Source organism: Staurois parvus, unplaced genomic scaffold (assembly GCF_062004578.1).
Source record: "Staurois parvus isolate SC_StPar_1 unplaced genomic scaffold, SC_StPar_1.0 ptg000025l, whole genome shotgun sequence".
In the NCBI taxonomy this organism is placed as follows: Eukaryota; Metazoa; Chordata; class Amphibia; order Anura; family Ranidae; genus Staurois; species Staurois parvus.
In genome coordinates, this window is record NW_028317821.1 from 14,865,993 (window position 1) to 14,888,441 (window position 22,449).

The 22,449-nt window shown below is 36.5% G+C and overlaps 1 protein-coding gene across 2 annotated transcripts in view; it reads left to right on the forward strand.

The window, feature by feature from the left end:
- LOC149471954 (dynein axonemal heavy chain 3-like) overlaps window positions 1–22,449 on the forward strand; it is a 156,249-nt gene that overhangs the window by 64,255 nt on the left and 69,545 nt on the right. For both annotated transcript variants that reach the window (XM_089651965.1, XM_089651956.1), the window contains exons 7-9: window positions 2,933–3,136; window positions 7,557–7,691; window positions 14,126–14,244. In XM_089651965.1, the coding sequence (XP_089508091.1) occupies window positions 2,933–3,136; window positions 7,557–7,691; window positions 14,126–14,244 (458 nt within the window). The remainder of the gene's footprint in view (window positions 1–2,932; window positions 3,137–7,556; window positions 7,692–14,125; window positions 14,245–22,449) is intronic.

The window sequence follows — 22,449 nt, forward strand, 5'->3', positions numbered from 1 at the left end:
TACATATATGCCATTGGGTGTCCCAGCCAACCAGAAAGCACCTATAAGCTTTCTTGGTAATGTTAGCTACAGTATGTGCGTGGCTATCATTAGGTATAGGTTTATATAATGTGTGTGTTATTGTTTTAGGAGAATAAACATATTAATTAATAGATTATAGAACAGTATAAAACCATTGCACACTTATGTCCATATTTTGAACACTGCTTTTGCTTTGACTCTAATGAGGTGATTTTGAGAATTAGTACAAAAAAGCACTAATTGATGATGTGCAAAGTCTGAAAAATTATAGAACAGCCATTCTCTAGCAGGGTCTGTTGTTGTTAGTGGGTGTTAGATGTTACTTGAGCTGTGGCTGAGTGACATCCCCTTTGATTATGCCTGCATAGTTCCAGGGCCAATACAACTTGATGAAGCCAGCAGCAGGACACCAATGGTCCTTTTTAGTTGCCTTTTAGGTAGCATTTTGACCACCACTGTAAGGGTTTCATTGCTCTCACTGATTATGAATGCAACATTTTCCCCATGGCACCCTGATGAGTTGGTTTAAGTAGGTATTCTCTGAAACCAGAAAACTATTTTGGGGTTACTCCAGGGAAAAAGTTTGAGAAAGGTTGTCATATAGGCTGTTCAGGATTTAATTTCCATTAGTCTGAAGTGTTGATGAGTTGCTTTGGATTGCTCTACTTTGGTCACTGCAAATTAAATAAATAACCCCATAGGCTTGCAAAGGTTTTAGTCATGTAGATACAATATAGCACTACAAATGTCACTGCTATGACTGTTGAAAGAGCTGTGCAATGCATAACTGAGGACATAGAGGCAGCAGAATGTGTTTATCGTTCTACCATTTAGAATTTCTGAGGTACACATTTACATAAGATTATCAAAAATAATCTATGTGTCTATGATAATCACTATTTCTATAGCTGCTGGGAGTCTTACATCTTAAGAACTTTTAAATAATCCAGTCACTTCAAAGATTATCTATTAGAGATTAGTACTCTGAGCTGGATTTGCTACATATGTATAAAGACACAAACATTAAATCATCTTAAAGTGTAATTCCAGTCAAAACCTAAGCCTAAACCTGCTCTCACCCCCATTCTAAGCCTATTCTGTCTACCCTGTAAAAGAAAAGATGCCTATAGTTACCTATTTTGAATTTGATCCAGTCTAGTCAAATGACCGGCTTCAGGGTAGAGGAGGAACAGCCAACAACAGCTGCCCCATAGTAAGCCTATGAGTGACATCATTGCTCAGGCTTTGCAGCTCTCTCCTCTACACTGAAGCCATTGTTGGAGAGATCATGTGACCAGACTGGAGCTGCCTCATAATAGGTAAGTATAGACATCTTTCCTTTTATAGGGTAAATCAAATAGGTTTAGAATAGAGGTGGTAGATGAGATTATGCTTAGTTAGGTTTGACTGCAGTTACAGGTTAAGTCGACCATGAAAAATGTATCTCATGTATTCTATAAATGTATGTATTTATTATAGGTACTTATATAGCATCATCAATTTACACAGCACTTTACGTATAAATTGTACATTTATATCAGTCACTGGCCTCAATGAGCTTACAATCTAAGGTCTCTTATTCACATTCATATGTACACATGCTAGGGCTAAATTAGACAGGAGCCAATTAACCTACCAGCATGTCTTTGTAGTGTGGGAGGTAACCCACGCAGGCATAAGGAGAACATGAAAACTCTAGGCAGGTAGTGCCATGGTTGGGATTCAAACTGACAACCCTAGTGCTGCTAGCTGGAAGTCATAACCACTTAGCCACTGTGCTGCCCAATAAATTGTATTATTTTCCAATATTCTCCATGTATGAAAAAACACTACTAGAAAAAAGGGTGACGTGGACAGACCTATAAATTTCAGGTGCAGAGATGTCACAGCTAAGTTTTAGCTAGATTACAGTTTACAGATAGATTACACAACCTAATGCTTTTTGAAAGGGTGTTCTTTTCAGTTCCATATGCATCACATGAGTTTTATCAGATCATAAAATGAAGTATTATGATCTGTTACTTCATTATGTTCATAGAGTAAACTCCAGTGAGTTCATTAAGGATCTGTTCATACCAATATTATAATGCATGTTAAGTCCCTTCATTTTGACTGGAGTAGTAAAGCTCAGTAAGGGCACTTAAATGGCCTTGCAACATTTTTATTACATGCTTTGTTACACCTTACCACTACACATTCAGTGTGAACATGCCCTTATATATTAAATGTTCATTGCTTTGGTTGTTTTTATATAGCATTTAAAAATGCGCATTGAAATCTGTATTTATGTACTACATATGAAACAATTTTGTAACAGTTAGAATACACCTTCTGTACATATTTACACTTTAAGAATTGAAGACATTGTGTGACTGTACACTTTAGAAAACACAGCATTTTGTGGCATGTTCTGACCCATTGTGCTAGGTTGTAAGCTGGCCATAGATCTTTAATAGCTGTCATTTGCAGGTAATGACCCACCATTAAAAAAATTGTTTTCTTCAAGCCTAACATGAGTTGTAAGTTCCAGTATGTGAACATTCTCTGCATGGACAATGGAGAACAATGAGAAATCAGTCAGAAATGTTTAACTTGGCTGATTTTTTTTTTTTTTTTGTAGCTGATGATGCTTTTGTCTTTTGCCCATGCACCTATTATATTTAGAGCGTGTTAAAATTAAAAGTACTAGATGAACTTCATTTTACATGATATTAAGAGATTACATCAATTTTCTAATACACAGGTTTCAATGAAATCAAGAAATATACTGTATATGTTATTTTTTTATGTCACTTGTTGAATATCACCATTGTGATGTGTTATAAATATATAAATGATCTTCTGTGCATTGGCATGAAAACAGTGTAATAGTTTACATTTTTTGTGCTTTATTTATTATTTTTTTCACCAGAAGTTACGGAGGAAAAAGATGGATCACTTATTTTGCTGCTTAGCGACACTAATGTCCAATCTTCAACGAAGTATAGTAGAAGCCTCTATTGCTGACCTTGTGAAAATGGTTGAAGTATATGATGAAGGAAATCACTATGAAGGAAATTGCCCATCAGATGATGTTTGGCTCATAGAGAAACCTCATCTTATTTTACTATTTGTGGTATGTTTTAAAACATTTACATTTTATTATTTCATCATTAGTAAGTTAGTTAAAGCAGGTCAACTGGCATCTAATTAAAGAACCTTATTCTAGTTATGAACTTATTATTCATTTTTTCAATATTTATTCAATTCTTTTTTTTAATATGACTGGCATATTTACCGTTTTTACATTAGCTTACTGTAGCCCCCTGTCTAGCAGCAGTAGGACGCAGAGAGTGAGAGAAGGCCAGTACTTTGATCTGATAGCTATACGTTTGCATATTACAATGTATTCTAGCAATCCAGCAGAGTTAAAACAGTTAACGTGCTTGCAGGAGAGGGGGGAGGCACAGGGGCGGACTGACAACTTATGGGGCCCCCGGGCAATAGGGGATCATGGGGCCCCTGTGTCCTTGCCTAAACTCAAAAAAGCCTATGAAAAAGGTACCAGGGGCATCTCATGGGGCCCCCTACTGACCCCGGGCCCTCGGGCAATGCCCGAGTTTCCAAATTGTCAGTCCGCCTCTGGGGAGGCAGGACATCATCTGTGCTCTACAGCTCCTTCACTGGCCAATCAGGAGGATTGGGAAAAAAAGGGCTTAAATAAAGCACATTGTAAAAAGCTTTCCTTTTTTCATAGATATCTGTTGAATGGTTGATTTTTCATACTTTGAGTTTGAAAGAAAAAAGTTTTTGAACTGTGCTACATATAGACTGTTTGCAGCTAAGAGAGTAAAGTAGAGCATCTTGTGGGACAAATAATTGACAATTTGAGATGATGATTGCTGTCTGGAATTCTGCTTCAATAATGTGGGCTTATTTAATAGAACAAGTTGCAAAATGATATGGCATGTAATAAGCACTTGTTGCCAACTTGAAATCGAGTTAGGTAGACAACTGAGAAGCAGCTAGAGAATTGAGATCTGTAAGTGGCAAGAGAAATGAGATCTGTGAGATATTGCTCACCACTGCTCTTCAGACATTCAGAAATTTGGATATAGGGGTGCCATAAGCAGTATAGATACTTCTTACTGTACTGTATCTAAAGAGGTACTGTTTTCTTTATAAGATGCAATTTGAGCTCAGAGACAGATACTCAGTCAGATGTATTGAAAAATGTCTCCTTAAAATATCAATGTGTCTGATTTGATGAAAACACCTTTCAGCTGTGTTTTTTTATCTTGTATGGAAAGGGACAAAATGTAATTTGCTATAGGTAATTTATGTATACTTAATGAAATCTGTGCATAAAACATACTGTTCTGTAAATGAACATACTGTATATATTAATTGATATACTACCAATAATTTTGATAGTAAAGTTAGATATAACTATAAAAGGGATGTAAATAATAAGCTATGAGCTTATTCCATAGTATATGTGTATTTCTCTTGCCAGTTCCCTTGAATGCCTTCCTCATAGATGTAAATATTCTTTCCCAAATTGTTGAGACTGACAGCTTAATGATAATCTGTGCTTTTATTTCTCTTTGTATGTTTTATACACTGGGTACATGCCTGACACATGAAAGATGTGACAGTCTCTTTTGTTTTCAAGTAATAATGGCACTTAGTCTGTGAACGTGATAAAAATCCATTTGATGGCATGAATTACAAATTGTTGTTTTCACAGAAGGCATAAATATGTATGTTGACAGTGTCATGCAACACTAACTTCTGTCATTCCTATCAGAATCCTGGCACTAAATCTTTAGTAGAAATCAAGCCCATTTGCAGAGCCATAAATACAGATGGCTTTGAAGCATTTTTATGTAGGGCGAACAGGGAAAATACAACATGGTGCATACAAATATAAAACACAGTCATTTATTTGCTATGATTTTAAAGCAGAGCTATCAGTAACTTTGGAAGTTTGCAAGAATAATTACAACTTGTGACATTTTTTTTTTATAAAAAAACATGCTGAGCTTTAAGCCAAGTGACTATGACTAGCTACAGTTTGTAAATATCTGCTTCAGAGAAAAAATCAGGCTAAGTATATGGTGTAATCTGTTTGCTGAAGGGACTTCTCCACTCTCCCCTCCTCCAGTCATTACTTAACTGTACAATGTAATGTTCTGGCAGCTGATGCATGTGATTCATGTATGAATGGGAATACACAGCCATTAAGATAAAGATTGTTGCACAGGTAAAATCATTATCATGACTTCACCATCCTAGGACCAGGAACCTTGTACAGGAAGCAGATACTGATATTAGATAATTGAACAGAGATGGTGGAGAGAATCTGTAGAGAAGGAAACATCAATACATTATCTACTGGAGTACTGTATTTCTCTGAGTGATTATAAATACCTGTTATTATTGCACTTAATTACTTAGAATGCTTGGATTTAATACAACAAATATATCTAATTATGGGTCCAATTTGAAGCAGCTTTATTTCCCTAACCTAATGTTTTATTGTAAGTATGTTTAGAAAGTAAGCATATCTGACTATGCATTACAGACAAATAGTGTCTTCTGATGTGTGTACATGTCTGTATTATTTGGCAATTTCTGGCTGAATGAGCTATGATGTCACATCTGTGTGTTTCTCCCAGTCCCAAAAGCCACTTGCTGTTCAGCAAAATATTCAATTGGGCAGGTTAGAAAACCTTCTCCTTAAGCTATTGTACCTGCTGTTACCCATGATAGAGTTTACCTGTATAATTTGTTGGAGAGTGGTGTTTTGCCTTGATGTATGTCTGACCTTCCACTAATGTCTGTGGCCAACCTTTCTGTTGCTCCCTCTACGCTACTCACTTGACTCCCCAACTCAAGAAAAGTCCCGGAGACAAGAGACAAACCTCTGCTCTTGCTTCTAACTTGTAACTTTTGAAAGTGTAATATATTGATACATATATTAGGCACTCACTGGAACTGGAAAACAAAGTTCCAACATTATTCTGTGAGTCTCTGGAGTTCACTTGCTGTATACGCATTGTGATGTAGAGTTTCCCACAACAGAGTCTGTTACAATCTCCTTAGATTGGCCATGAGGCCATTAGAATTTTTGGGGAACACAGTCCCTGGCCTCCCACATGGCAAGGCCTAGTTTACTCACGTCTGCAGAGACTAGGTCCTCTTTATCTCATGGTCTCTATAAAACTCCTCCTTCACCCACCAACCAGTGTCTCATCTTCAAATTGGAGGAACAGTCCTCCAAAAACAAAAGATCTCATCTACACACTACAGTTGAAGGAAAATGGACCACAAGCTGTAAAACCATCTTACATGCTATTACAGTCGTTAGCTAGAAACCACCCTATTTGCACCTATCTGATTTCAATTTACTTCTTACTAGAAGATTTACTTTTCTTTTGGGTTAAATCATGCCCGACCATCATGCCCTGTCTAGTGAGAACATTTTATTGATCCCTGAGGTTACTGTTACTGAATAGGACAGTACGTAGCCCAGAAATCATAGGTCCTTGCTAACAAAGTGACTCTATTTAGAGAGTCACAAAGAGGAGGGCTTTCTGACAACAAATAATAGCAGGCATCTTGCAATGTCTGCTCCTAGGCAAGTATTTTACTTTTCAATGTTTAAGATGGCTGATAGGTTCATGTTCTAATATTGAAAATGTACCATAGGTCTCCAGAAGAACCTCTTGTTAGTCAACCTATTTGCATTGATTTTTCTTTTAAACTGTTGCTTGGCTTGAAATAAAACAGCACCACTTTGACATCCTGTGTTTTAATGCCTTATAAATGTTAAGCAGTAAAACAACTTAAGGTCTTGTTTAATTGGTTTTGCTTTTGGTGATATAAACTTTTAAGATTTGCGAGTAGAAGGCATATTTCACCTGTCAATTAGTAAGCTTTTGTCTAGCTAAAGCCATAAAGATTATGTAAAGCCTCATTCCTTAGGTGATCCTTAGGCTGTCATGTTATGACAAGCACAAATTAAAGAAAAAATTTACTTCAACAATGAATGGCTATTTCTTCCCATACGTTAATGAGTGGATTACCAGGCGTAGGCTAGGTCTTCTAGTCTGCTCAAAAGTCTATTCCTTTGTGTGCAGTCTACTGACTCTTGACAATTATAAATTGTGAAAATAAAAACTTTTCATGTGACTAGGAAGCATAATAAGCTACTGATGAATCAGTGGATCTAGATGTTTAAACTTTGAGGTTATGATAAAGATTTTGCCAATCCTCACAATACATTAATAAAAAATATATATAAAAAAAGTATGTTTGGCAATGAGTGTTAACAAACTTTCAACTTTGCAATATAAAATGTTTTATATTGCTGTGTTATGCACCAATTAAAGTTTTGTGTGAGGCTGCTCATATGGAGAGTAGTTGACTTTTTCTATAGAATAGAATGTTCTCTGTATGAAACCACTTGTATTGTAAACAGGAAACTTATTTAAACATTCATTGCTAAAATGTAAAATAAATGAAAAGAAATAATGTTTTTGCTTTCACAGAAACCATTCTTGAAAGAATCGGATGTCAGCTTTAATCCATCTGTTGAAGAGATTGTCTGTGGCTTTGACAACACAGTGGATAGTTTGGTTATCAGTGTCCAGCAGATGGCAAGGATTGAGACTTTTCTTTTCCAGGTAATGTGTTACAAATCCATGCTATTCATGTTTCCCAATCAATTAGCTGAATGGAAAGGAAAGGAGACATTTTGTTTCAATCTTTGTAGAACTGTATTATTTGCAAAAATGTTTAGGTGCTGGACAAGAACAATACTGGAAAATGGACAGATATTAGATACTCAAGTATTTAAATAGATAAAAATAGGCGTTAAACATTGGCATAAACCGAAGAAGTGATAATGTTTTGTTCCAAAAAAGAGGCCAAGATTCCAATGCCTCTTTCCTCTAAGATATATACTGTTTGAAATTATACATTTGTATACATTGTATGCTCAAGATGATTACCATGGTACAAATATCATGCTTAGTTGCACCATGCTAGAAGGAAACCTTTGAATAGATTTTCATTAAAAAGTTATAGGAATAAATAAAAAGTTTTCTTATCCAGAATGATTTGAGCAATTAACCTTAATATAATGCTGCACTAAATATGTCACCTGACTAGTATTTTTTTTAGCCTGGCCAGTAAAAATAGAAATTGTTTCCAATGTGAATACTAAGTTGGAGATCATATGGTGAGTATTTTCTTTACAGAGAAAGTGCCAACCTTGCCAACTACTACACATGTAGAGGGCTTTGGCAGGACAAGGACAAAGGGTTCATAGCTTCAAAATAAGCTGAACCTCAGATCATAGAGATAATCAAAAACAATGCAAATGCTTGGCTACAATTATACATACAAAAAATTATTCTGGGGTAAAAACAAGCAAAAGGATTTGCAGACATGTGTTAAACAAAGCTATAGTAAGAATGAATTTCAAATGACAAAGAATTTCCATACATGGCTGCTCCACACTTAGAAGCACATTCTACATTTATATAACATTTTGAGCCAAGTATTACGTTAACAGAATTTCAAAAAAATCATATCCATGTAACCATTTATTGTTTTTAATATGACATTTTTTCCCAGTAGATTTATTCAGCCACCTCCTCCCAAAATTCTTGATAATTCAAAGTTAATGGTATCATGACCTTCAGGATGCATCTTTTTTCATACTACCACTCTTTATAACTGTCTGCATCTAGTGTTTGAATGGTTCCTGCATATTGATGGGCGGGCAGCTTACGAAAAGTGTGGCTTTTGCTCTCTCTCTAAAACTCACACACCAGCAAGAAATCAGTATTTCTGATTAATGTGATGTTGAAGCCTTCAAGACTGCAGATAGTGAACAAACATAGGCATTTGGTTTTTCATTTTCATATAGCTTAACCTCAACTGTTTAACAACTTACATTGCAACTGGCTCAATTCACAATAGTTTAATGCACATGGTATGTACTACCATGAGTAACAAATTTTTAGCATAAAACATTGATTTTCACTTTAAAAGGTAATTCATAAAAAATATCACAGCTTCTTAAATTATTGGTAGCTTCAGGCTGGCAAGAACCATAAGCTTCAAGGTGGTTTATGTTGAAGAAAGTAGAAAGGGAGGCATTTGAGATGATGAAAAATAACTCTTCATTAGATAAAAAACAATAAAGCTTTCAATGTGCCACGTTCCAATACGTACAATAGAGAAAAGGAACTGCTAGGAAAATCTATGTGGTATGTTTGCAGTATGTTTGTGGACTTTATGAGCACCACATGAGACCATACTTGTTAATATAAAAATACATATACTTTATTTGTACAAACAATAAAATGGACACATCAAAGTAACATGTCCTATTAAAAAATCACTTGGAATTCTCCTGAATATACCACCTCCACAGAGTATAAATATTACATAAATACATAAAGTATGTTCACATCTTATCCCTAGTAATGATATAAACAATAAATCCGCAAAAAAAAAAAGAACAGGCTCACATGGGTGGGGCAGGCTGCTGAAGGACCTGGCAACACACGGCGAACATAGGGAAATCAGACAGGACTAGCCAGCCATAAGGCAAATATGTATGATGAAATGGAGAGCTGCAGTTTGCCCACCCCTGCTCTAGGGTAAACCAGAAAATCTACAATGTAATTGGATTATACCGATCCCAGATTTAGGGAAAAGGAAATCTATATATAATTCTTACATGGGAGCCACACCAATATGTTAAGGATTTTTTACTTTATAATATCACACAGTAGCAATAGCACAAGAACCACTTCATTCCATCTATAGAAGCAATAGTCCTGCAATAGTTCAAAAAAGAGGTGGCCTCCAATAAGTACACATACCATTCTGCCTCTCCTTGATTTAACATACCCAATAATTTAGCTTTATGAAGTAAGCCACAGTTCTATATTTATGGGAAATGGTAACCCCTTGGTGCCGGCAGCTCCTGCCCCTTTAAAGACTTTGTGACACTTGGAGGTGGGGTAATGTGACTGCTGTGATTGGCTGTCACAGTAGTCACATGATCAGAAAGCTCCCAATCACAGGCAGTGATCAGGACCTTGGCATGAGGCTCTATTAACTGTGCCATGGGCACGCGCTCTTGGCACATGTTTGTTTACATTGAGCACGCCAATATGAGACCTCTTGGCATCAAGACCCAGCGCCAAAAGGCCACATATTTGCGTACTGTCAGCACCAAGCAGCTAAATCAAGGAGAGACAGACTGGTATGTGTACTTATTGGAGGCAACCTCTTTTTTGAATTATTGCAGCACTATTGTATCTAAAGATGGGATGAAGTGGTCCTTGTGCTATTGCCACTTGGCAATAATATAAATTTAAAAATCCTTAACATATTGGTGTGCCTCCCATGTAGGTATTATACATAGATTTTTTTCTTTTTCCCTAAATCTGGTATCAGTATGATTCAAGATTTTCTAGTTTCCCCTAAATCATCATTGATTTATTTCATCATCACCGCATACATATGTGCCTCATGGCTGGCTAGCCTTGTGTGATTCCCCTATATTCGCCCTCAAGACTGTGTTGCTGGGTCCTTCCGCAACCTGCCCTACCCATGTGAGTCTGTTCTTTTTTTGCTGATCTTGTATTTATATCAATACTACTGATATTATATAATAATTTGTTTTGTAGTTCATGTTGTTAGTGTTCTACCTCCTCAAATGCATGGTCCTGAAGAAGTTATATGCAAAATGCGTTGACTGTTGAAGCTGGATAAGATGTACACATACTTTATGTATTTATGCAATATTTATACTTTGTGAAGGGGAATTTCCAGTGATTTTTGAATAGGACATGTTTCTTTGATGTGTCCATATTATTGTTTGTACAAATAAAGTATATATATTTTTATATTAACAGGTGTGGTGCCCATAAAGTCTGCAAACATGTTGCATAGGTTTTCCTAGTGGTTCCTTTTCTCTATTCTTCATTAGAAAAAATAAATATTCATGAGAAGTAAAGCCTTTCAATACTTAAATGCTCATTTCATGAACGATTCCACATTTTAGGGAAATCAATTATCATTAATAGAATAACAGAATAACAGAGATTTGCATCTTAGTGCATTGAGCATAATATTTTAGCTTTGGCACTTTATAGATCACAAAATAACATGGTTTAGGCTGAAATCCCTTTTAATTCTTCTCTGTCTCCAGCTAATCTTTGTGATATTAGTGTTGTCACTATTATTGAAATGGGCCAGATCACTAGCTTGATTTCACAGAGGCTAAAGCCTAAGAAATGTTTAATTGTAATGTTAGGTTTCTAGTAGTTATCATAACCTCTAATCACATTCTCCAGTATTAAGGTAAGTCACACACATTAATTATAGAACAGCATAAATATTGTGCTTTAAAAAACATTTGGTTTAATAAAATAATGTATTCATGTGCTGCAGTACGCATTCTAAGGAAACAATGCATATGATGTTTTGTATCTTGGCTGAGTTCCTAAAGTATATTTTAATAACATTACCAAGCTTTGCCAAGAGGAATTGTTTTATATTGGACCATGGTTGATGTGCGTAAAATATGTGGGATATCAAAACAGTGTTCTAAAAGACAGCAGGGGAAATGTACTAAAACTGGAGAGTACAAAATCTGGTGCAGATAGAAACCATCAGCGAAACCACCATAAATCAGCATCCAGATTTTATTGTCAAAGCTTAATTGAACAAGCTGAAGTTAGAAGCTGATTGGCTACCATGCACATCTGCACCAGATTCTGAGTGCTCCAATTTTAGTTAATCTCCACAATATATGCAATTGTCACCAAACTGCAGTATTATAGACAGGTACCTCTTTACTCTTACTGCAGTGTGCAAAAACGAAAAACACCATTCCCTCCCTGAGCTCTGTCATGTAAATTAAAGTGGTTCTGAAATCTAATTTTTTTTTTTTTACCTGTATGTCACAATAATCAGCAGTTTTGGAGATTACTGAAATAATGTTGTTGACCCTACCCTACCCTAATCCTCTCATTTTGTATTTTTTTTCTTTCATTAAATGTTTACTGGATTTACACATAGGTACAGGATGAAAATTAGTATCAAATACATCAGGTACATACAGTGTCTGGAAATTAGATAGAAGTCATAATGGCTAGTGCATGCCAGTACGAAAATTGGAAAAGGATGACAACTAAATTATCAATAACATTATTAGCAACATCAGGTGTTAACCCATGAGAACCATGGTTTCCACATGTAGTTACATTTTTTTTATCAAGCCCTTACGAAATGAGAGCGTTTTTTCATATTCGTAGGTAAGTTTAACGGAGGCAATCACTTCAGACAGATTAGGAGCTATTGTTTTCCTCCAGTGTCTGGTTATTACTCATTTGGAAGCTAAAAGTATGTGTCCAATTATCAGATGATAATTTGGTGGAGACTTTTCAATTCATAAGTTTAGAATGGATAAAGCTGAATTGAGTGCAGTTAGAATACCAGTAATAGAGGAAATAAGGCTGTATACCTGGTTCCAGAAACTGGTGAGGTTTTTACAAGACCAAAAGTATATGGTGTAGATTCCCTATCTGGTCACAATTATGACAACATAGAGGGGATTTTGAGGGGTAGAACTGGGATATCCTGAAAGATGTCAAATACCAATGAGAAAGTTCCCAAAGATTGATACACTGGGAGATACTGTATGTATATTTAAAGGCCTGAAACCATTATTCAGGCGTGAAGGTGTGCTGGAGGTCTTCCTCCCACTTCAAGAGAGGCCTAGACTAGTAAAATATAGTCTTACTTTGGAGAGTATTGTAAAGGAGGGAGAACCCTTTTGTATGGAGGAGTATCATAGAAGGTCTTTACTGGGTTGGAAAGTGGTATTATTGGTAGAGGGTTACTGCGTAGGAAATTTGAGATACATATATATGTAAAACATTTTGTGGTGGGTATATCATACAGCCTTGCCAGATTTGGGAAGGGCTTGAGTGTTGTTCCATCCATTATATCGTCCACCCACTGAATGCCCTGGTCAGACTGTTTTTTAACTGACAAATAAGGAATGAGGATTTCCAACGTTAACAGTGGCATATATATGCGTTGAGCGTTTGAGGGATCTCCTGGATGATCAAGTCTCTCATTTTGTATTTTGATGCAATTGGTTGTCTCAATGACCAAATAAAAAGTTTAGGAGGAAGGGGAAGCTTTTACAGTATAATAAGTACATTTAGCATTTACATATTGCTCCAGATACTTCTATTTTGTACTCTACTGAGAGCTTTGACATGTAGTTTTCACTGAACATAATCTAACTCTGGACATTAATAAAGTAAATAACACTCCTCCACTTCCCTAGCTCATGAAAAAAAGTATGCTCATTTTACTATGGAATATTCTAATACAGGGAAATCCACAGTCCTGTGGTCTTTCTTCCTTCCAGTTCCAGTTGTAGTGACCAGTTCCCCAAAGCTGCCACGCTTGCTAATCTGTGACTGAACTTGTCACCACCCCTTTTGCTGGTGACCTCTGATGATCTTGCATTGCATGGGATGATATAGAGGTCTTTTCCCACATTCTGTTGCTGGATAGCAGAGAAACAATGTATTGACTGCCATGGTGAGTGTTCCTCTGTATTAGATCACCCACTTGTAAAATGAGCATTATATTCAGCTACGAGACATTATTTATATCCAGCACTTTGTTTATAACCGGAACTCTACCTTCAGCATTTTTATACCATATGCTCTGTTTTACTTTACCATGTCTAAGACATAATTGCTTTAAATTCTGATTTTGTACATGACATAAGAGCTTTAATCAAAATTGACTGCTTTACACTTGTATGTTCGATTGACTTATCTTTTTTACTTAAATACAAGTAACGTCTTATAAGTTAGTGTAAAATAGTTGCTTCATCACAATGAATATACCTTTATATTTTAATGGTTGATATTCTCTAGTATCTCAATATTCAACATGCTAAAATTCACAACAGGTACATTATTCCTAAATCAGTCTCTAGTGAGCAAACTAGAGCATGCTCATTACAGCATTCAAAGGTAAACAATTGTGGTACTTGTATCTGCAGGCTGTAGATAATCTGAAAATCAAATACATCAGTTCAGTACAAATCCATGAAGAGATTGTCCTGTCATCCAAGGCAAGAATAAGGGCTGTGATTGAAAACAACATGCGTGGTCCAAATAGGTAAGTACGATCTCACGTTTTCTTTCTAAATTTGTATTGTATCTACTTTATATAGGTACAGTATGTGCATAGTGGAAAATAGTCTATAATGACAGAATTAATTAAAAGATAGAATGCTGTATTAGTAAATATTACTACTAGAGATGAGCGAATCGAACCAGGCGAAGTGGAATTCGATTCGAATTTCAGGAAAAATCCGAATATTAGCCTACTTCGGGTGCGCGAATCGGATTTTTCCCGATCAGCCGGCAAAAGTGTCCCTGCAGAGAGCTCCGCTATTTCTGACAGTTCTCTGACAGTTCCTTCACATGTACAGTGGTTGAAACATTGTATCTATTTGTTTCCATTTAGGATACAGATGTTTTTATTCGGAAACAGATACAATGTTTCAACCGCTGTAAATGTGAAAGTCAGAGAACTGTCAGAAATAGAGGAACTCTGCAGATACACTTTTTGCCGGTTTGGAATTATTCTTATTTTCATCCTACTTCTTCTTCTTCTTCTTCTTCATCCTCATCCTCAGAAGAAGAAGAAGAGGATGAGGATGAAGAAGAAGAAGAAGAAGAAGTAGGATGAAAATAAGAAGAATTCCAAGCCGGCAAAAAGTGTATCTGCAGAGCTCCTCTAAGTGTATCTGCAGAATAGAGGAGCTCTGCAGATACACTTTTTGCCGGCTTGGAATTCTTCTTATTTTCATCCTACTTCTTCTTCTTCTTCTTCTTCCTCTTCATCCTCATCCTCATCCTCTTCTTCTTCTTCTGAGGATGAGGATGAAGAAGAAGAAGAAGTAGGATGAAAATAAGAAGAATTCCAAGCTGGCAAAAAGTGTATCTGCAGAGCTCCTCTATTCTGCAGATACACTTAGAGGAGCTCTGCAGATACACTTTTTGCCGGCTTGGAATTCTTCTTATTTTCATCCTACTTCTTCTTCTTCTTCTTCTTCCTCTTCATCCTCATCCTCTTCTTCTTCTGAGGATGAGGATGAAGAAGAAGAAGAAGAAGTAGGATGAAAATAAGAAGAATTCCAAGCCGGAAAAAAGTGTATCTGCAGAGCTCCTCTATTCTGCAGATACACTTAGAGGAGCTCTGCAGATACACTTTTTGCCGGCTTGGAATTCTTCTTATTTTCATCCTACTTCTTCTTCTTCTTCCTCTTCATCCTCATCCTCATCCTCTTCTTCTTCTTCTGAGGATGAAGAAGAAGAAGAAGTAGGATGAAAATAAGAAGAATTCCAAGCCGGCAAAAAGTGTATCTGCAGAGCTCCTCTATTCTGCAGATACACTTAGAGGAGCTCTGCAGATACACTTTTTGCCGGCTTGGAATTCTTCTTATTTTCATCCTACTTCTTCTTCTTCTTCTTCTTCTTCATCCTCATCCTCAGAAGAAGAAGAAGAGGATGAAGAAGAAGAAGTAGGATGAAAATAAGAAGAATTCCAAGCCGGCAAAAAGTGTATCTGCAGAGCTCCGCTAAGTGTATCTGCAGAGCTCCGCTATTTCTGACAGTTCTGTGACATTCACTCCATACAGCGGTTGAAACATAGCCTATGTTTCAACCGCTGTATCTATCTGCAGAGCTCCGCTAAGTGTATCTGCAGAGCTCCGCTATTTCTGACAGTTCTGTGACATTCCCTCCATACAGCGGTTGAAACATTGTATCTATTTGTTTCCATTTATGGAAACAAATAGATACAATGTTTCAACCGCTGTATGGAGGGAATGTCACAGAACTGTCAGAAATAGGCTATTTCTGACAGTTCTGTGACATTCCCTCCATACAGCGGTTGAAACTCCTTCTTCTCATCCTTCTCCTTCTCCTTCTTCTCATCCTTCTCCATCTTCTCATCCTTCTCCTTCTTCTCATCCTTCTCCTTCTCCTTCTTCTCATCCTTCTCCTTCTTCTCATCCTTCTTCTCATCCTTCTCCTTCTCATCCTTCTTCTCATCCTTCTCCTTCTTCTCATCCTTCTCCTTCTTCTCATCCTTCTTCTTCTTCTCATCCTTCTCCTTCTTCTCATCCTTCTTCTTCTTCTCATCCTTCTTCTTCTCATCCTTCTCCTTCTTCTCATCCTTCTTCTCATCCTTCTTCTCATCCTTCTTCTCATCCTTCTCCTTCTTCTCATCCTTCTCCTTCTCCTTCTTCTCATCCTTCTCCTTCTTCTCATCCTTCTCCTTCTCCTTCTTCTCATCCTTCTCCTTCTTCTCATCCTTCTCCTTCTCCTTCTTCTCATCCTTCTCCTTCTCCTTCTTCTCATCCTTCTCCTTCTCCTTCTCCTTCTCCTTCTTCTCATCCTTCTCCTTCTTCTCATCCTTCTTCTCATCCTTCTCCTTCTTCTCATCCTTCTCCTTCTTCTCATCCTTCTCCTTCTCCTTCTTCTCATCCTTCTCCTTCTTCTCATCCTTCTCCTTCTCCTTCCTCATCTCCAAGGGCATTTAAATTAAAGGTACAGTGTTCTGCACTAATTTAAAGGCTCTCTGAAGCCTAGAAACCCTTTTAATAAGTTAAATTCGTAGCGAATTAATTCGCATCGAATCGAATTTCTTCCTCAAATTCGGCGAATCAGCCGAATCGAATTTTTGAATAATTCGCTCATCTCTAATTACTACCATTATGTGATTTGCTTATTTTGTAGTGCAATCAGAAACAGGATCTTTCAATTATTGAGCAAAAACCCTTACCTCCTCTAAGTTAAAGAATTTTAAATTCTTTTAATTTATAAATTATTCAGCTCTTTAAATATCATATTATTTCATTAATAATAAGGCTGGAAAACTTGCAAATATGCAGCAGGTAATAAACTATATCTGTTCTTATCCCCATTGAAGTACTCAGAAAGAGTTGAACAAACTTGACCACAAGTGTATGAGTATTAAAAATATGAAAACCCATGTTATTTTTGTCACAGAAAATGGTATTCTGAAGATCATTTGTAATTATGTCTTATGGACAGTCTAGTTTAGGTTAGCAGAGCAAAGCTGAACTCAAGGCAGATTTCAAATAAAAACACAATGTAATGCTCTGTATCAATGACAAATAAAAGCAGCACAAGTGGGAATATGATACAAAATATAACACTTCAAAAAATATACACACATATTTAAATCATTTGACATAAGTCCACCAACTGAAAAATGAAAATTGTGATGAAGTTCAAAGTCCTTACTGACCCACATAAAATAAATGAAAGCATGCCAACATATCCACAATAACAGGTACGGGTATCAGCATATCACATGGAGTGAGAGTCTCACCCAATCCTCCTTGCTGTTCGCGAGCAATACATCACTTCCAGTTCTTTGATAAAGTCAAGTGACAAAACACGTGTCAGGGTCGGGCAGCATGACTTACTCTGGAATGAGACACCTTACATCCCCCGCCAGAGGTGACGTATTGCTCGCAAGCAGCGAGGAGGATCGGGTGAGACACTCGCTCCATGTGATATGCAGATACCTTTGATGAATATTGTGGATATTTTGGCATGCTTTCATTTATTTTATGTGAGTGCAATACTTTCTATCCAATAAATGTTTTTTAATGGATTCATGCTATGAGTTTCCTTTCACATATTTCCCTGATTACGGAGTGTTTGGAGGATGCCCCACCATCATATCAGTCTATAATTGATGAAGGGCTTGTTGATTGATGCCTACTACACAAGACACTCACCACAAGTTCTATTGCCTATCAGGTTTGGATGGGTCATGATATCTGGTGAGTGCCACTGAATTGGGGGAGGTTTTCCTCTAGAGCACGTGGTGATATTTGAGTGCACTATATTTAATCAATTATCGTTGTTGTTCACATGGTGATCTCAGTGGATGAATAAGGACTTTACACTTCATCACAATTTTCATTTTTCAGTTGGTGTATATTTTTTGAAGTTTTATATTTTGTATCTTATTCCCACTTTGCTATTGTGTTTCACATTTTTTTTTTGCACTGCTTTTATTTGTCATTGTTTCATGAGGTGATTATTGGATTATTCACTATTAGGGCAGCTGCATGTTTATACATTTTATGTACTTATTTATTTATTTAGGTGAGTGATATATTGTGTACTTTTTCACATCACACTTGTGCTGTGAATATACGGTTTATATATTAATGCTATGTAAATTTTTTTAATTGGTTAAAGTGTATGCAATCCCTCACCTTTTAAAACAACCAATTCAGTTTAAAAGAATGAAAGGGAAAACATTTGTGTATAGATACAGATTAAAAAACATTAAGACATTTTTCCCCTTTTTTATAAGTGATCACATACCCTCTGTTCTCAGTTGCACAGAGAGGTGGGGGAGAAGAAACAGCAGCACACTGAGCTTTTCAGTAATAGGCTGTGCAGGGGGCTGTGTTAGCAGAAGTCTGATCATTGGAGGAGAGCAGGCTGAGTTCTCGGCTGAGTTCTCAGCACAGCTAGAGAGTTGACCAAACTTTACTCACATGCCGAGTGTGGTCAATTTTAACTAGGAAAGCAGAGTGACTGGCAGGAACACAAGGTACAAATTGTGGTCTCATTGGAATTATGTAACTCCCAATACCAGTAAGATGCCAGGATTTTAAATGATCTTGGCATGCCAACATACAAGTAAAATCCTTTACTGCAGAATAGACATAGTGGGGGGATTTACTAAAAATGGTGCACACATAATCTGGTGCAGCTCTGCACAGAAACCAGGTTTTATTGTCAAAGCCTAATTGAAGAAGCTGAAGTTAGAAGCTGATTGGCTACCATGCACAGCTGCACCAAATTCTGTGTCCACCAGTTTTAGTAAATCTCCCATGTAGTATGTCTGTTCTGCAATAAAACAATGCATGTTTGCATTTATTTTTTCATTTCTATGTAATATTCTTCTTTAACTGCTGTAGAGAAAAGTGAGTTCACTGACCCAGTTATGCTATCTGGCAGGGCTGTGTCTATCCCAGGACAGGATGTGCAAATTTAGAGATTATTTTGGCAGGTAAAACCATTCCCAAAATGTACATGCCTTGAGTTCAGCTTTAAGTAATTTCCATCTAAGTCACATTGTATTGTTGTTTCTCTGTGATCATATTTGCTTTTTTTCAATTATGCAGAACAAATGTCTATAGTTATACTGTATGCTTCTCTGTCAAATTCTAGGTGGCCGAGAGCCTTAAAGAGGCAATTTTTCCACTCTTCATCAGTATGCTTATATTCACCTGTCACCCTGTTCTGTTATCTGTTCACTTTTATTAGTGCAGATACAAAGTGGGTGGACTGTACACTAACAAACATCAAACATTACAGGGCCAGTAGAGTATGTTTACACTAGCACCCCTATCAGCAGTTTGGAACCCTTTATGACATGCAGAAATAGGTTACTAAGAGTGGGCAACATGTGTTGGTGTTGTGAAAAATATAGCTAATCCTTATAATAGAAGAGGCCTTTTCTCAAATTACTTCTAACCCCTTCAACTTCTTTTGTTATGAGATTTCTTCCACTATTATCATCTCTTTATTTTGATGCACTATATGAAATATAGTCTATAAAGGCTTTACTCTACATAATGTACCTAAGAGTTACTTGCTGTTGTGTTTAGGTATTGTTTCCTATATAAATGCAGATGTCTCAGTAGATGCTTAGCTGTTTTGAGGAAATGAGTTTTCATTACTACTGGAAGAGTAGACTTTTGGGAATCCCATTCTAAACCAAGCTATTTAGTCCATTAGAAGAATGTATTCTTTAGACAAGCTTCCTGTAGGGTTCACTATTGAGTAGCAGGTGTATTATTCCGAAGTGCCTTTACAAGTGGATCAGCAGGGCCTCACTGCCATGTGTTCGCAAGAGACAGCTCATCTGTTTAATCCTTATGTTTTAGTCAACCTTCCTTATTATACAGGCAGTGCTTCTGATGCTCAGCTGGATTTTGACTCTCAGAATGAATTGATGGGATACTTTGATCTTGGCCATGTATTGCATCTGTTTCATCTTTCATCTTAATGTATGATCTTTCCAACCCCAGCCATTGCTCCTTTTTAGCAAACTCCATCAACGTTGCTTTGTTCTTTGCTTAGGCAGTCCCTAACTAACCTAAACCTAATTAACAAAAATACACTAGTGATAAGCAAATAGAAAAAATGTTATAGGAAAGTTGGCTACATAAAGAATGATGTGTTCTTGGGTTGTTATGACGTTAAGTCATGATAAAGTGGATATTATGCAAAAAAAAAAAAAAAAATCCCACTGATACATTTTATGTATGAAAGGGTGTTTGGAGGTTAACATTCATTCTATTATACATGGGATCATAGAATATGAACAAAAGATGGATTAAAAACATCCTGGTCTCAAAGATAGACCTAATTAATTATAGCTACTCAAGAATTACTTCCTGATGTAGAAATACTAGTGTTTAGGTACTTTAATTTTAGACCATGCCAAGCTAGCAATGAGATTGATGAAACAGATTGCCTAAAAATCATGGTTTAAGTTGGTAAGATCCCCAGGCAAAGGATAACTTAAATTGAGAAGTTTATCAGGAAAATCTTTGATTTATTTTGCTTTATTTCTTACCACTATTCAATGGCGCCAGTTCTTTCTTAAGTCTTATTACTTTTCTCCAGGAATTAGATGAACAGTGATAGCATTGATGGGCTTTTTGTCATTGTTTGGGACTTAATAAGCTGCGATCTAAACATTTTACTTTTATTTTCACACTATTACCTTGCATTTTTCATAACCTAACACTGTTTAAACAACATGTACAGTGCAGTATACAAGATTTTCTTTAAATATGCTTTTGTGTTTTATACTGTATTGTCCCTGTACAGTATATATCAAAAGGACAGTAAGATAGGTGTATGGGTGCAATAAAAGCAAGAGTTTAAACTCTGCTCCATCCAAGTTAACTATTGTATAGAAACTGAAAATATTTTTTAAAGGAGCTTTCAGGTTACTCATAATTATGAATCGATCCACACATCAATTGCTGTTAAATTCCCCTTTGATTGTGACACATTTTTAAAAATGTACCACATTTTTGCTGTATATATGAAAATCCATATTCAAACATATTACAACTGTACAAAATATTACTGTGTAACACCCCTAGTTTTAACATTAATCCCTATCCATATACACTGTATATTCCAGTATTGATATGAATCAAAGTGAACTCCATGTGGGAGTCTAATCCTCATTGATTATATCCAAGCTCACAATCTAGAGAGGGAAAAAAATTATTTGGGCTATGCCAAAGCCTCTACGTGTTTCTTAGACCATCAATCTACAGTTGCAGTCTATATTATATACAATCCAATTTATGAGATGTTACTAACACTTCTTGAGATAATTCGGGAAGACTTGTAGTGGCTTTGATAATTGGTAAAATAGATTAAATGGCCTCATGTAATAAGGACATTTAGTAATGATTCACAAGTTTTATTTTGTGATACATCACAAAAAGTGATGACGTACAGAACATATAAACAGTATAATGCAAAAATAAAAATTGAAAGTACAACAATATTCACCATACCTATCCAGTAATATCTAGACTAAATACAGGTTCCACATGCTAACAGCCCCTACTGTAACAACTATTTATTACTAAAGGTAGGTTTTTTGTAGAACATTCCTTATAAGGTAGCTGGGCAAGGTTAATAACCTGGGCCTCCAATTTGCCAGAGCTTAACAAGATGCAGAGCAATTGGTCATAGTTTTTGTTAACAGTTTTCCAATCTCATAAAATACTTCTTAGATATGCCCCATGTGGTAAGATATTTAAAATTCAGTATTACCACATTTCATCACAGTTTTCATATCATTTGTATATAGTATATCTTCAATTAAATACATAGAACAAAGTTATAAGCAGTATCACAAAGCTGTAACTAATACAACTGTAAGAGCAGTTTAACCCTTTCATGCCAATGCTTTCTGGCCTTTTAAGAGGTTCTAGATGCCAGGAGGTGGAGGAGATGCAATTCGGCCATGTGACCACTGTGATTGGCTGTCACAGCAGTCACATGATCGGAAAGCTCCCGATGGCAAGTATGCATCGGGAGCTTACTGATCCCAGCTGGCTACTGTGCTGGGAGCATGTAGGGAGTATGCTCTCAGCAGGGTAAGTTGTTTATACAGGGTCGCGTATATACAGAGTTAAGGCCCACCCGCTCAGAGGCTGCATATATGGTAGGATGCAAAGTGGTTAAAATAAAATGTGTTTCAACTGTAACCAATGAAAAA